At 46.6% G+C, this 12,282-nt stretch overlaps 1 protein-coding gene across 3 annotated transcripts in view; it reads right to left on the bottom strand.

Annotated features, from left to right (window-relative positions):
• Positions 1–12,282, bottom strand: part of FLI1 (Fli-1 proto-oncogene, ETS transcription factor) — a 129,295-nt gene that overhangs the window by 3,702 nt on the left and 113,311 nt on the right. For all 3 annotated transcript variants that reach the window (XM_055415888.2, XM_055415885.2, XM_088832135.1), the window contains exons 6-7: positions 4,017–4,082; positions 2,281–2,340 (exon numbers count right to left, since the gene is read on the bottom strand). In XM_055415888.2, coding sequence (XP_055271863.2) covers positions 2,281–2,340; positions 4,017–4,082 — 126 coding nt within the window. The remainder of the gene's footprint in view (positions 1–2,280; positions 2,341–4,016; positions 4,083–12,282) is intronic.

Here is a 12,282-nt window from a genome sequence, read left to right on the forward strand (position 1 = left end):
TTATTAAAAGAACTTAAGGTCTAACAGTGTCTTTGTAAAGGTCTTACAACAGTCTTTGTAAGAATTTATTTATTTATTCCTGACCACGCCATGCAGCTTGTGGGATCTTAGTTCCCTGATGAGGGATTGAACCCATGCCCCTGCAGTGAAAGTGCTGAGTCTTAACCACTGGACCACCGGGGAATTCCTTTGTTGCTATTCAGTCACTCAGCTGTATCTGACTCTGTGATTGCATGGACTGTAGCCTGCCAGGCTATTCTGTCCATGGGATTCTCCAGGCAAGAAAGCTGTAGTGGGTTGACATTTCCTTCTCCAGGGGATCTTCCTGACCCAGGGATCAAATCCATGTCTCCTGTGTGTTCTGCATTGGCGGACTCTTTATCACTGAACCACCTGGGAATCCCTGACTGGCCTTAAATAGCTCTATTACTATTACATGTCTCTCTTTTTCTGATGCAGCATAAAAGACACATGCCTGGATCAAGTAGCCTGGGTTCTAGCCCAGCTAAGTTATCAGCTAAATAACTCAGTGGACAGTCTCTGGGTATTGCTTTTCTCCTCTGCAAAATGACAGGTTTGGCTCTTGGATTCTCCAGTACAACCTTCTATGATTTTAAGCTTGGACATGTTGACACCAACCAACCAGAATTTGTATTTTAGCCATAAAATGATTATATATTCATTTGAATTTTTTTTTTAAATAACATCTCTTTATTTATTTTGGCCTCACCATGTGGCATGTGTGATCTCAGTTCCCTGACCAGGAATCAAAGCCCTGCCCCCTGCAGTGGAAGCGTGGAGTCTTAACTACTGGACAGCCAGGGCAGTCCTTAAAATTATTATTCTTAATATCTCAGTTTACGTAAAACTTATATGATAGTTTAGCTACAAAGAAACCTTTGCAATTCTGACATAGTGAGGACTGTCTTCTTCTTTTCAGCCGAGATCACGGTGGAGAGCTGGATCGCAGCTTGGCGGTGATGTCATATGTTTGATACAATTTTACAATTTCTATAATTATAATTTTTAAAAATCAACCTGATTTTGGGGGTTTTGCTCACAACCACAAATTAACTTGAAGAGTCCCTAAGCCCTCTCAGTCAACCCCTTTCTATCCTCACGGTGTGACAGTCAAAATATTTTGGGGAAGGTAATCCGGCCGCCTGATGCGAAAAGCTGACTCATTGGAAAAGACCTTGATGCTGGGAAAGACTGCGGGAAGGAGAAGAAGGGGACGACAGAGGAGGAGATGGTTAGATAACATCACTGACTCACTGGACATGAGTTTGAACAAACTCCCACAGACAGTGAAGGACAGGGAAGCCTGGCGAGCTGCAGTCCACGGGGTCGCAAAAGTCAGACACGACTGAGCGACTGGACAACAATGTCTAATTTTGTTGTTGCTGGGGACTCTAAATCCTCCATGTCAAACCCTCTCTGTCTGACTTGTGTTTCAGAGTCAGCAAGTTCTCAGCCTTCCTGAAGAAATGCAGGGTCAACTTTCTGCTGCTTATCTTCAGTGGAGATGGAAAACCAAGTCTGTTCAACAGCATGTTCAGAGCTTACTCTAAGCTGTGTCCCAAGAGAGACTGAGCTGGGCTTGGGAGGGCGCACATGGCTGTCTTCAGATTCATGAAGAACCTTCACAGAGAACAAGAGGAAGACCTCTCCACAGGGCAAACTGGGAAGCTTGAATGGAAGATACAGCACTGGGGGGACTGGTTCAAATGGTGGAATTGAGCCTAGTGAGGTACTGAGCTCCCATAGCTGTAAGTATTCAAGTGGAGATGATGCAGTCACAAGGCTGAGATTTATAGGAGGATGTTGTAGACCTAGATGTCTCTAGGTTCCCTTGCCATACGAAGAGTCTCCAATGTCATGGTTTTCAAAGCTGCTCTGCCTTAATTGTTAAGGAGATTCATTATAGGGATGGAAGAAGGTGAAGCAAATTGGGAGTTTGGGATGATAGCTCTTGTACTGCCTGAATCCAGCCATGTGGCTTCTGGCAAATCACTTCACCTCTTTAGACCTCGGTTTCTTTATTTTACAACATGAAGCATGTTAATCTTGAGGTTCCTTTCACCTCTGATATGTCGTGAGTCTCTCTACATTCCAGGGCTAGGCATGCCACGCACAAATCTAGTACAGTGTCAAACATAGGGTTCTATGAAGACGAACAGTGATGTCAAACACAAGACACTGTCTAAATCCTCTGCGGACCACGTGGCACCAGTGGCCGCACGGGAAACAAAGGAGGGTTCGAATATCACGGACAGGTACCTGGTTGGGGCCGCTGTTCAGTATTCTTACTCATTGTTTGTGCTCCAGTAAGGGGGGGACCTGCAGCAAGAAGAGACGGACGGTAAGTGGAGCCATTCTCCGTGAAGGGGAGAGGACGCCCTGTCAAGCACATCCCCACCAAGGAGGACAAATGCACTTTCTCATTCACTCACTCACTCGGCCACTCTACTCACTTATTCATTTTATGCTATAAATACTTATCCAGAATCTAGGTACTGTCACTGTTCTCGATGCTAGAGACCCAGCACTGAGCAAGGGGTTCCTGCCAGAGCTTACATTTTAATGGGGGAGACAATGATAAACAGCAATAAATATGTAGAAGGAGCGTGTCTGATGGTACTGGGGCTGCAGAGCTCATTTTCAAATAGAAAACTGAGAAAGGTCTTTAATGAGAAGGTGGCATTTGAGCGCCCGTCTCCTGCTCCTGTGTTTCCACGTCTTGTGAGCTCCCCTCTTTGCCGCATCTCTTAGTACACCCTTCCTGCTCCAGCCATCATGTCACATCTCCGTGTGAGAGTTGAGTTGCTTCTTGCACTGTCTTTGGTTTCATCTGACTGGTATCTTCACCACTCCTCTCCCTTTTCACTGACCCATCAAATGCTATTTAGCCAGTTTAATCTCCATAAACCACTTCCCTCCACCATCCAAAACCTCAGTGACTCCCTGTTGACTAAAGCACTGAGGGCTATGGTCCGAGCATCTTTGAACCCCTTCCTTACCCTTCCAGACTTTTCTTTTCCTTCATTCACCCTAAACTCCAGGAACCCAAGTCCTCCCTGACTCTCAGACATGTTGACCTTGATGTCTTTCCCTGACCCTGCCTCTCCTGGGAGGGCATCTTTCCCATCTCTCTGGGTCCAAATCCTGCCTCTCTTTCTAGAATCAACTCTTACGGCTCCCCAAGGCGTTCCTGATGCCACCCGGAAAGAAAGGGTTGTGTGTGTGTGTGTGTGTGTGTACGCATGCTCAACTCTTCTCCCCTCCTGGAGATACTGGTCCATACCTGGTTCACCATGTGAAACCCACACTGCCCAAGGCTGGAGGCAGAGTAAACAGATAAGACCTACTATTCAAAGGGCTTGTGGCTATTGCTTGGGCATTAACTTTCAGTCCTAACCTCTATCTTGAAAGGATTCCCTTCACCATCCATTTCTGTGCTTGATATTTACCTCCTAGAGACTGCAAGACTGACACATTCTGGGTCAGGACTTCATGAATCATTCTTTCCCCTGCACTCTTCACAGGAGATTCTGGGTCAGATTTCAACACAAACTGATATTATACCACTAGCATCTCCTCATCCGGTTACCACCCCAACTCAGCGTTCCACGAAATGGGGTAGAGATGTTGGTATGATTATATCTTGACAATTAGGGAAGCAGGCGAAGTCATGGAGGGTCATTATTGAAACTTAAATGGCAGAATCCAAATCCAGGGATTTTTTCATTCATACAGAAACTTGTCCTAAGAAACTTGACAACTTCAAACATTCTAAAGCCAAATGTAGTAAAACAAAACTCAAAGGTCTGAGTGAAAATTCCATTATCCTTCTGGGACTAGGTATCACTGACAGGTTCTACATTGGCAATTAATTTTGATGTCCATTCAAAAAGCAGGAAAAAAAAATGCTCGCTCTTCTCTTCCTTTCTCTTATGACCCTGTTTTCCACCCCAGAAAAACATTTTCTCCCAAAGCACAGAGTGACGTTTACTTACTTTTGTTGAGGCCAGAATTCATGTTACTACCCCAACCTCCTCTCCTGACTGAGTCATAGGAAGGGTCTAGTGGAAAAAACAAATAGAGATAACATCAGCCTCAATAGATGCGGATTTGAGCAAACTCCAGGAAACGGTGGACAGGAAAGCCTGGCATGCTACAGTCCATGGGGTGAGAGTTGGACACAAGTGAGTGCCTGAACAACAACGACAGCATCTCCTACTCTTCGGAAAGGTTGCCTGAAGATTATCTTTTAGTGATCCAGAAAAATTAAATTTAATTTAGCAATAACTTCAAGCATTACTAAACTCCAGAAGTGCATTTCCCTGGGGCAAATGGGGACGAATGGAAGGAACACTGACACACTGATTGGAAGTCAAAGGTGTGGAAAGAACTCTGAATTTGAAGTCACAGGGTTGGTTCAGGTTCTACCCTTCCACCATTTGTTGTGAGACCTTGGATGAATCTAGACATCCTTGGCCTCAGCTTTTCAAAATATGTGATTAAGAGTCTTCCCTGGTGGTCCAGTGGATAAGACTTCGTGCTCCCAACGCAGAGGGCCTGGGTTCAATCCCTGATCAGGGAACTAGATCCCACGTGCTACAACTAAGAGTTCACATGCTGCAACTCAAAAAAAAAAAAAAAATCACACATGCTGAATCTAAAAGAAACCCTGCATGCCACAGTGAAGGCTGAAGATCTCGTGTACTGCAACAAAGACTCGGCACTACCAAACACTTTTTTTTAAAATATGGAAATAAGATTTTACATGATTTAATCTACCTTAAAGGGTGTGCGAACGTTATCGATTGAATATCTGTGTCCTCCTCAAACTCATATGCAGATGTCTAATCCCCAATGTGATCGTAATAGGAGGTGGGGTCTTGGGAAGTAACTAAGTCTTAAGGGTGGGGCCCGTATGAATAGGGTTAGGGCTCTGAGAAGAAGAGGTCAAAGAGGTAGCTTGCCCCCACGCCACCTGCAACATGAGGGCACAACAAGAAAGCAGTCATCTGCAATCCAGACGGGAGGCCCTCCAACACCTGACCATGCTGGCACATGACCTGACTTTCAGTCTCCAGAACTGTCAGAAGTTCGTGTCGTTTATAAGCCTCCCAGCTTATCATACTTTGTTACAGCAGCCCCAAGGGATGAAGGCAGGTAGTGATGAAATGAGATAACACGTGTGAAGCATCTTATAAGGCATTCTACAAATATAATCTTAATAAATAATCTTATAAGTTTAGAAAGAAAAAAAGCCTCCAAAGCCTGTGTTGCAAAACCCTTTAAACAGCTCTGCAGAGATAGTCATGTCTAGATTAAAGGCTCATGGACAAACTGTCTCATAGCCATACCTCAAGGCCCCAGCAGTGGCTCTAGCCTCTCATTCCAGCACACGTTTGGGCACATTCTGGACTCTCCTTGGCCTCTCAGCTTTTCTGTTGATAGTGGAGAGAGCTGGGCGATGACCACAGCAAAAGGAAAAGGGCCAGAGGTGTGGCTCGACCAAGAAACAAGGAGCTGGAGAGACACTTCCCACCTGGACTGCAGAGAGGCTTCCAGATCACCTTGGTGGACACTCTATTGAATCTGAACATTCATGATCCCAACCCTTTTCTTGAAAGAATCCACACACCTCCCTAACCCTGTGCAGAAACTGCTTAACCGACTGGCTGGAAACGTCTTTTCCTTTCTCACGCTGTGAGTCCCGTGGAGACATGGAGCAGGAATAGCAGAAGAGCTTAGGGATATAGAATTATGACTTTCAAAGTCTTTCCATGGACAACAAAGAAACCATAAAAACCATCCGGACAAATGGAGTGCAAACCTCATCAAACGACTGTCAGACAGGGTGAAACGCAAACCATCCCCCTCTACCCCTTCTGAGCCTCACAAACAAATTAGAATAAGAACTATGAAGATGGGCTGACTGGTCCCATGGCCTGTTCTGATTGTTTCTGGCTAAGAAGAGCCCAACTACAGGAACAGATTTTTGGTGGAAAAATCCACGGGCAGATGCACATTCCTCCTAGTTTTGGAAAAGCCAGGGCAGTTTTGAAATTACAATCTTTAGCACTTGGCATGAAAAGCAAAACAGAAAGTGAGGGATGGAGATGGGAAGAAGGGGAGGGAAGGGAGCAAAAGAGACAGACCTGGCTCATTTGAGTTGTCTGTTTTTATTTTTGACTCTTTTTTTTCACAATTCTTTCTGCAAATAGATTCCCGTGCTTGCTTAAAAACAAAGCAGAACAGAAACAAACAAAGAACCTAACTTGTTTACAAGCTGGGGTATGTGGTTGAAAGTTCTCATGGGTATTTTCTGGACTGTCTGGCAGGGGGCAACAGTGCGTACGAGGCTGGGGGACCCATGAGGAAAGACCAGGTTCTTCCAAAATTCTTATTTGGGGCTGGGGTGCTGGTTAGGCCTCCAGGCATTTGTCCAGGACTGATTTCGGCAATGGACTGTGTATTTGGCTATAGAGTGCAAGTGAAATAATATGAAACAAGTCTGCTATTCTTGCTTTTATTATTTTTATTAGTTAGCTAAATTTTTTATTGCAGTATGTTGTGTTAATTTCTGCTGTACAGCAAAATGAATCAGTTACATGTATACATATATCCCCTCTTTTTTATATTTCCTTTCCAATTAGGTCCCCACAGAGCACTGAGCAGAGTTCCCTGAGTTACAGAATAGGTTCTCACTAGTTATCTGTTTTACACACGTGTGTGCTGTGTGCTCAGTCGTGTCTGACTCTTTTCGACCCCATGGACCCCATGCCATTTCCTCCTCCAGGGGAATCTTCCCTACCCAGGGATTGAACCCACATCCCCTGCACCCCATGCACTGGCAGGCAGGTTCTTTTACCACTGAGTCACCTCGGAAGCACCATTTTATATGTAGTAATGCATATATGTGGAGAAGGCAATGGCAACCCACTCCAGTACTCTTGCCTGGAAAACCCCGAGGAGCCTGGTAGGTTACAGTCCATGGGACTGTGAAGAGTCCAACACGACTGAGCGACTTCGCTTTCATGCATTGGAGAAGGAAATGGCAACCCACTCCAGTGTTCTTGCCTGGAGAATCCCAGGGACGGGGGAGGCTGGTGGGCTGCCGTCTATGGGGTCGCACAGAGTCGGACACGACTGAAGCGACTTAGCAGCAGCAGCAGCAGCAGTGTGTATATGTCAATTCCAATCTCTCAGTTCATCCCAGCCCCCGTCCCCCTTGGTATCCGTACTTCTTCTGTTCTCTATATCTGCGTGTTTATTTCTTCTTTGTAAATAAATAAGATCACCTATACCAACATTTTCAGATTCCACATATATGCGTTAATATATAATATTTGTTTTCTCTTTCTGACTTCACTCTGTATGAAAAAAACATGATTCAAAAAGACACATACAGCCCAGTGTTCACTGCAGCACTGTTCACAGTAGCCAGGACATGGAAACAAAGTAAGTGTCCATCAACAGAGGAACAGATAAAGAAGACGTAGGACATACACACAATGGAATATTATTCAGCCATAAAAAGGAACACAGCTGGGTCATTTGTAGAGATGTGAATATCATTTGTAGAGATGTGTATAGACCCCTGTCCTTGCCTTTAAATAGGAGAAGATAACAAACAGGAGACTGTGAGGATGTACAGGTCATGTGCCAAAGGCGTGCTGGAGATCCTGGGGGTGAAGAAGGGAGAAGCGAGTCTAACTGGGGCCAGGTGGCTTGAGTGAGGCCTCTCTGGAGACAAGAGAGCACTCATCAGAGGTGGGCATGCGGCAGACGTGAGCACTGAGATGTGAACGTGTCGGGTGGGAGACAACCACCTGTGGGTCTGCAGTGGGGGGGATGAGGTCGGGCTCAGGACCGTGTCCATGGCCGATCAACAAGCTTAGTGGCCCTGGGTCACAGGCAGCAGAAGCCAGGAGAGGCCCCTGGCAGGTGGCAACACCGTGAACCCAAGGTGTGGTGGGGCATGCAGCCCGTGGTGGATGGAGCAGTGGGTACCGGGGGGACAAGAGGTGAACCCAGCAGGAACGGAATAGAAACTGGAATAGAAAGTGACAAGTTCATGCAAGAGAAACAGCAAATCACCAAGTTCCAGGAATTGGTGTGTGTTATCTGAAGTTCTGACTCGACTTCTGACTTACTCTGCACTGATAAGATCTCTGACTCAAGAGTTTTCTAAGCAGTTTTTCTTCTAGATCCTTAGCTTACTGGAGGAATCCATCCTCTCTGAAAGCTATGTTACATTCATTCAGAAGAAACTTTTTTTTAAGGACCGCCTTAAGGCTTTGGCTATATTTACCACTGACTTCTTACCAGATATTCCTCCTATTCTTTTTTTAAATTTATTTTTTAATTGAAGGATGATGGCTTTACAGAATTTTGTTTTTCTGTCAAACCTCAGCAGCAATCAGCCATAAGTATACATATATCCCCTCCTATTCTTTTATTCTAACAGTAGAGACATGCAAAAGTTACAGGACACTTGGATGAATTCCCTGTAACCAACAGAGGGCAGGTCGTGGCTTGATTTTTCTCTGATGGTTGATACTCTATGAGAGGAGTGTCTGGTAGCCCTGTCTTTTCCTGCAATGCTCTGGGGTTCTGGGGGAAGCCTTGTTGAGACAACTTTTGAGGTCTTCACCAACCCTAAAGTCCTATAGTAGGTACCAAAAAAAAAAAAGTGACAGAAACAGAAAGGCCACGAGCAATCAGCCTGAAGTGCATCCTCCAGCGAAGGTAACAGAGCATTGGTCATGCCTACAGCTAAGGGTCCCAGAGCAGAGTGTGAAATCAGAGCAGCAAAGACCACAAGGCTCCCTTCCCACGTGCTCTTTCATTTCCACCCACTTGCATGGAAAATCCTGCCCCTGGAATCTGAGTCCACGAAGGACACCTGGGTCCATTTACTGAGGAGTTTAACAAGTGCCGTCTGTGGGCACTGGGGTAAGCGAGGGCACCTACTAAATGGGAGATTGAAATGAAAGCCAGTGTTTGGGGAGTAAGTCCTACTGCAAGGATAGAGCTGAAGATGGGGAAGGCCAAGATCAAGAGCTAAGATCTAGCATTCTGCCTTAGAGGTTGGAAGCACCAGGGCAGTCCTGCAGATTAAATGAGATACCCAGGCAAACAGCTGGCACGTGCCTAGCACAGAGTGAAACTCAGTGAACCTTCAGTTCAGTCGCTCAGTCGTGTCCAGCTCTTTGCGACCCCATGAATCACAGCACGCCAGGCTTCCCTGTCCATCACCAACTCCCGGAGTTCACTCAAACTCATGTCCATCGAGTCGGTGATGCATCCAGCCATCATTAGCAAGTAATATTATTGCAACTATTGCTATATTTGCATCATTAAATACCTTATGAATGTTCAAACCCAGAAACAGGTTGGCCAGCCCTACCAAGTATACATTAACCTCCCTCCCTTTGCTTCCATCCATCTTACTTTGCTCTACTTATTTTTCCATGTATCGCCTAATTTAATCAAGTAGGCTATGGTTTTTCCAGTGGTCGTGTATGGATGTGAGAGTTGGACTACAAAGAAAGCTGAGTGCCGAAGAATTGATGCTTTTGAACTGTGGTGTTGGAGAAGACTCTTGAGAGTCCCGTGGACTGCAAGGAGATCCAACCAGTCCATCCTAAAGGAGATCAGTCCTGGGTGTTCATTGGTAGGACTGATGTTGAAGCTGAAACTCCAATCCTTTGGCCACCTGATGGGAAGAGCCGACTCATCTGAAAAGACCCCTGATGCTGGGAAAGATCGAGGGCAGGAGGAGAAGGGGATGACAGAGGATGAGATGGTTGGATGGCAGCACTGACTTCATGGACATGGGTTTGGGTGGACTCCGGGAGTTGGTGATGGACAGAGAGGCCAGGCATGCTGTGGTTCATGGGGTCGCTAAGAGTCGGACGTGACTGAGCGACTGAACTGAACTGAATTCATGATGGTTATTATCTGCATCTCCCACCTGAACGTCAGGTCCATTAGGGTCAGGACCCCTCTTTGGTTCTCTGATAGAACCAGGCACCCAGCCCAGAGCAAGCATACAATAAATATTCGTTGAATGAATGAATGAATGCCCAGCCAACATTTTCTCCTTCTTGACACACTTCCTCTTGCTGTTCACTATTTTCCTGGCTGATGGGCATTCAAAGCCTCTCCCAGACTCATCCCCACTAAATGAAGTCACCAGGTGATTCCACTCTGTGTGTGTGCTAAGTCACTTCCGTCGTGTCTGACTCCTTGTGACCCCATGGACTACAGTCAGGCTCCTTTGTCCATGGGGCTCTTCAGGCAAGAATACTGGAGTGGGTTGCCATGCCCTCCTCCAGGGATGCCATGCCCTTCCTGACCCAGGGATTGAACCTGAGTCTCTTATGTCTCCTGCACTGACAGGCAGGTTCTTTACCACCAGCCCCACCTGGGAAACCCATTCCAGTCTGGGTGATGGGTGATATATGAGTGTACACAGTTAACCCGGGCTGCCCTCTGAGCAGAATGGCCTACAGTCCTCCTACAACAAAGCATAGGCAGAAACCTGTCCCCACAGGAAGCCCAGGACTAGATGCCACTCATTCAGGTGACCTGCCGTGTATCTTATATATATTTTAACAATGTCAGTGTTCAAATGAAGACTTGTTTTTTGTTCCTAAAAGTCATACAAGTGAGAACTCAGCATGATGGTCAGTTCTGGTACCAGACACTCAAACAGAAATATGTCTACAACCAAAATGGAAAAGCCTGGACCCAGGAGCTATCCAACAATTCAAAGTTCTGCACACTCTGCCTCCCTGGTGCCCAGCTGCCCATCAGCATACGGGCCGTTCTCCTGTGGGGTGTGCCTGGCTCAGGAGGCGGGCTTGAGTGTTCCCTGGGCCCCGTTGTCTACTTTCTGAGAACTGACTTCTGAAAACATGCACTTAAGTGGGCGACCAAGGGTGTGTGTGTGTGTGTGCTAAGTCACTTCAGTCACGTCCAACCCTTTGTGACCCCATGGACTGTAGCCCGCCAGGCTCCTCTGTCCATGGGATTCTCTAGGCAGGAATACTGGAGTGGACTGCCATGCCCTCCAGGGGATCTTCCTGACCCAGGAATCGAACCCATATCTCATGTCTCCTGCACTGGCACGTGGTGTCTTTACCAATGGCGCCACCTGGGAAGCCCCTGACCAAGGGTACAACAGGCGAAAATGTGACTGTTAGGGGCCCTCAGAGCAGCTGGTCTCAGAACTTTCAGGTGGTGGCAGATGCTTGATCAGTAGAAAATCACTTTTTACTCCAGTGATGCCTTCTACCCCTGGCTTGATAATGAATCTTATTCTAATAAGCTTTTTCAGAGACTCTTCCCGGAAGGGCTCTGCCTGGAGCTTATGGTTTCAGGCAGTCCTGACATCCACTCTGGCCAAAGCTGAGAAAGACTGAGCCTCCTTCTGGGCACTGCTAGGCATTGTGGATAACTCAGCTTCACGTATATAATGGTCTGAACAGTATCTTCATTATAGCGTGTCTGGTGTGGCTGACTTGACCTTCAATGGCCTGTTAGATTCCAGGGGAGCCTCCTGGGGTGGAGAAATATGAGCATGGAGATTTTTTTTTCTGAAAACTCCTTGTGGGAAGGGGAAGACTTTCTCTGGACGTGACCTTCTCACAGACATTCCAGTGTTAACTCAGCTTCTGTGTGAAGCTATTAAATAGGTCCTAGAAACCCAGCCAAACATCTCAGGAAAGCTTTCTTTCTGCTCTGATGTCGACGGTTCACTGTCTGAAGGCCCAGTGTCCCAGGCAACACGCAGCTCCACACTTTGTCATGACCTCACCCAGGGGCCAGAGATGCAGGAGACGCGAGCACAAAAGCCTCTCTCTTCCTCCCTTCCGGCATGAGCCCGTGCTCTCGATTACTTGATGGAAAAAGATGAATATTCCCTGAAACTTCTCTTCGAGTTTCTGGTTGGCAGCACCTCACCCTGTTTATCCTTGGAAAGCCCAGCTTCTGAGTGCAGACCTTTCAGCAGGACAGGCAAGGCGGCTCCAGCTCAGGGTAGAAGCTACTCTCAGTCTGATCCAGACCTCCTTTCTTGGAAGAGCAAGGTTGCCCAAGGAGAAAAGCTCTAAGAAAGGGAACCCCTGAGTCCAAAGCCCCAAGCTTCCCAAGAAAAAGCCAAACCCACCAGGAGGAAGACCCATTGTCCAAACTCCCCCATCTATAGGTGACATGTTTTTCGTTGTTGTTGTTTTTTTTTGGGCGGGGGGAGTGTTCACG

Source organism: Moschus berezovskii, chromosome 25, assembly GCF_049115385.1.
Source record: "Moschus berezovskii isolate FMDL1 chromosome 25, NW_MosBer_1.0, whole genome shotgun sequence".
Taxonomy (NCBI): Eukaryota; Metazoa; Chordata; class Mammalia; order Artiodactyla; family Moschidae; genus Moschus; species Moschus berezovskii.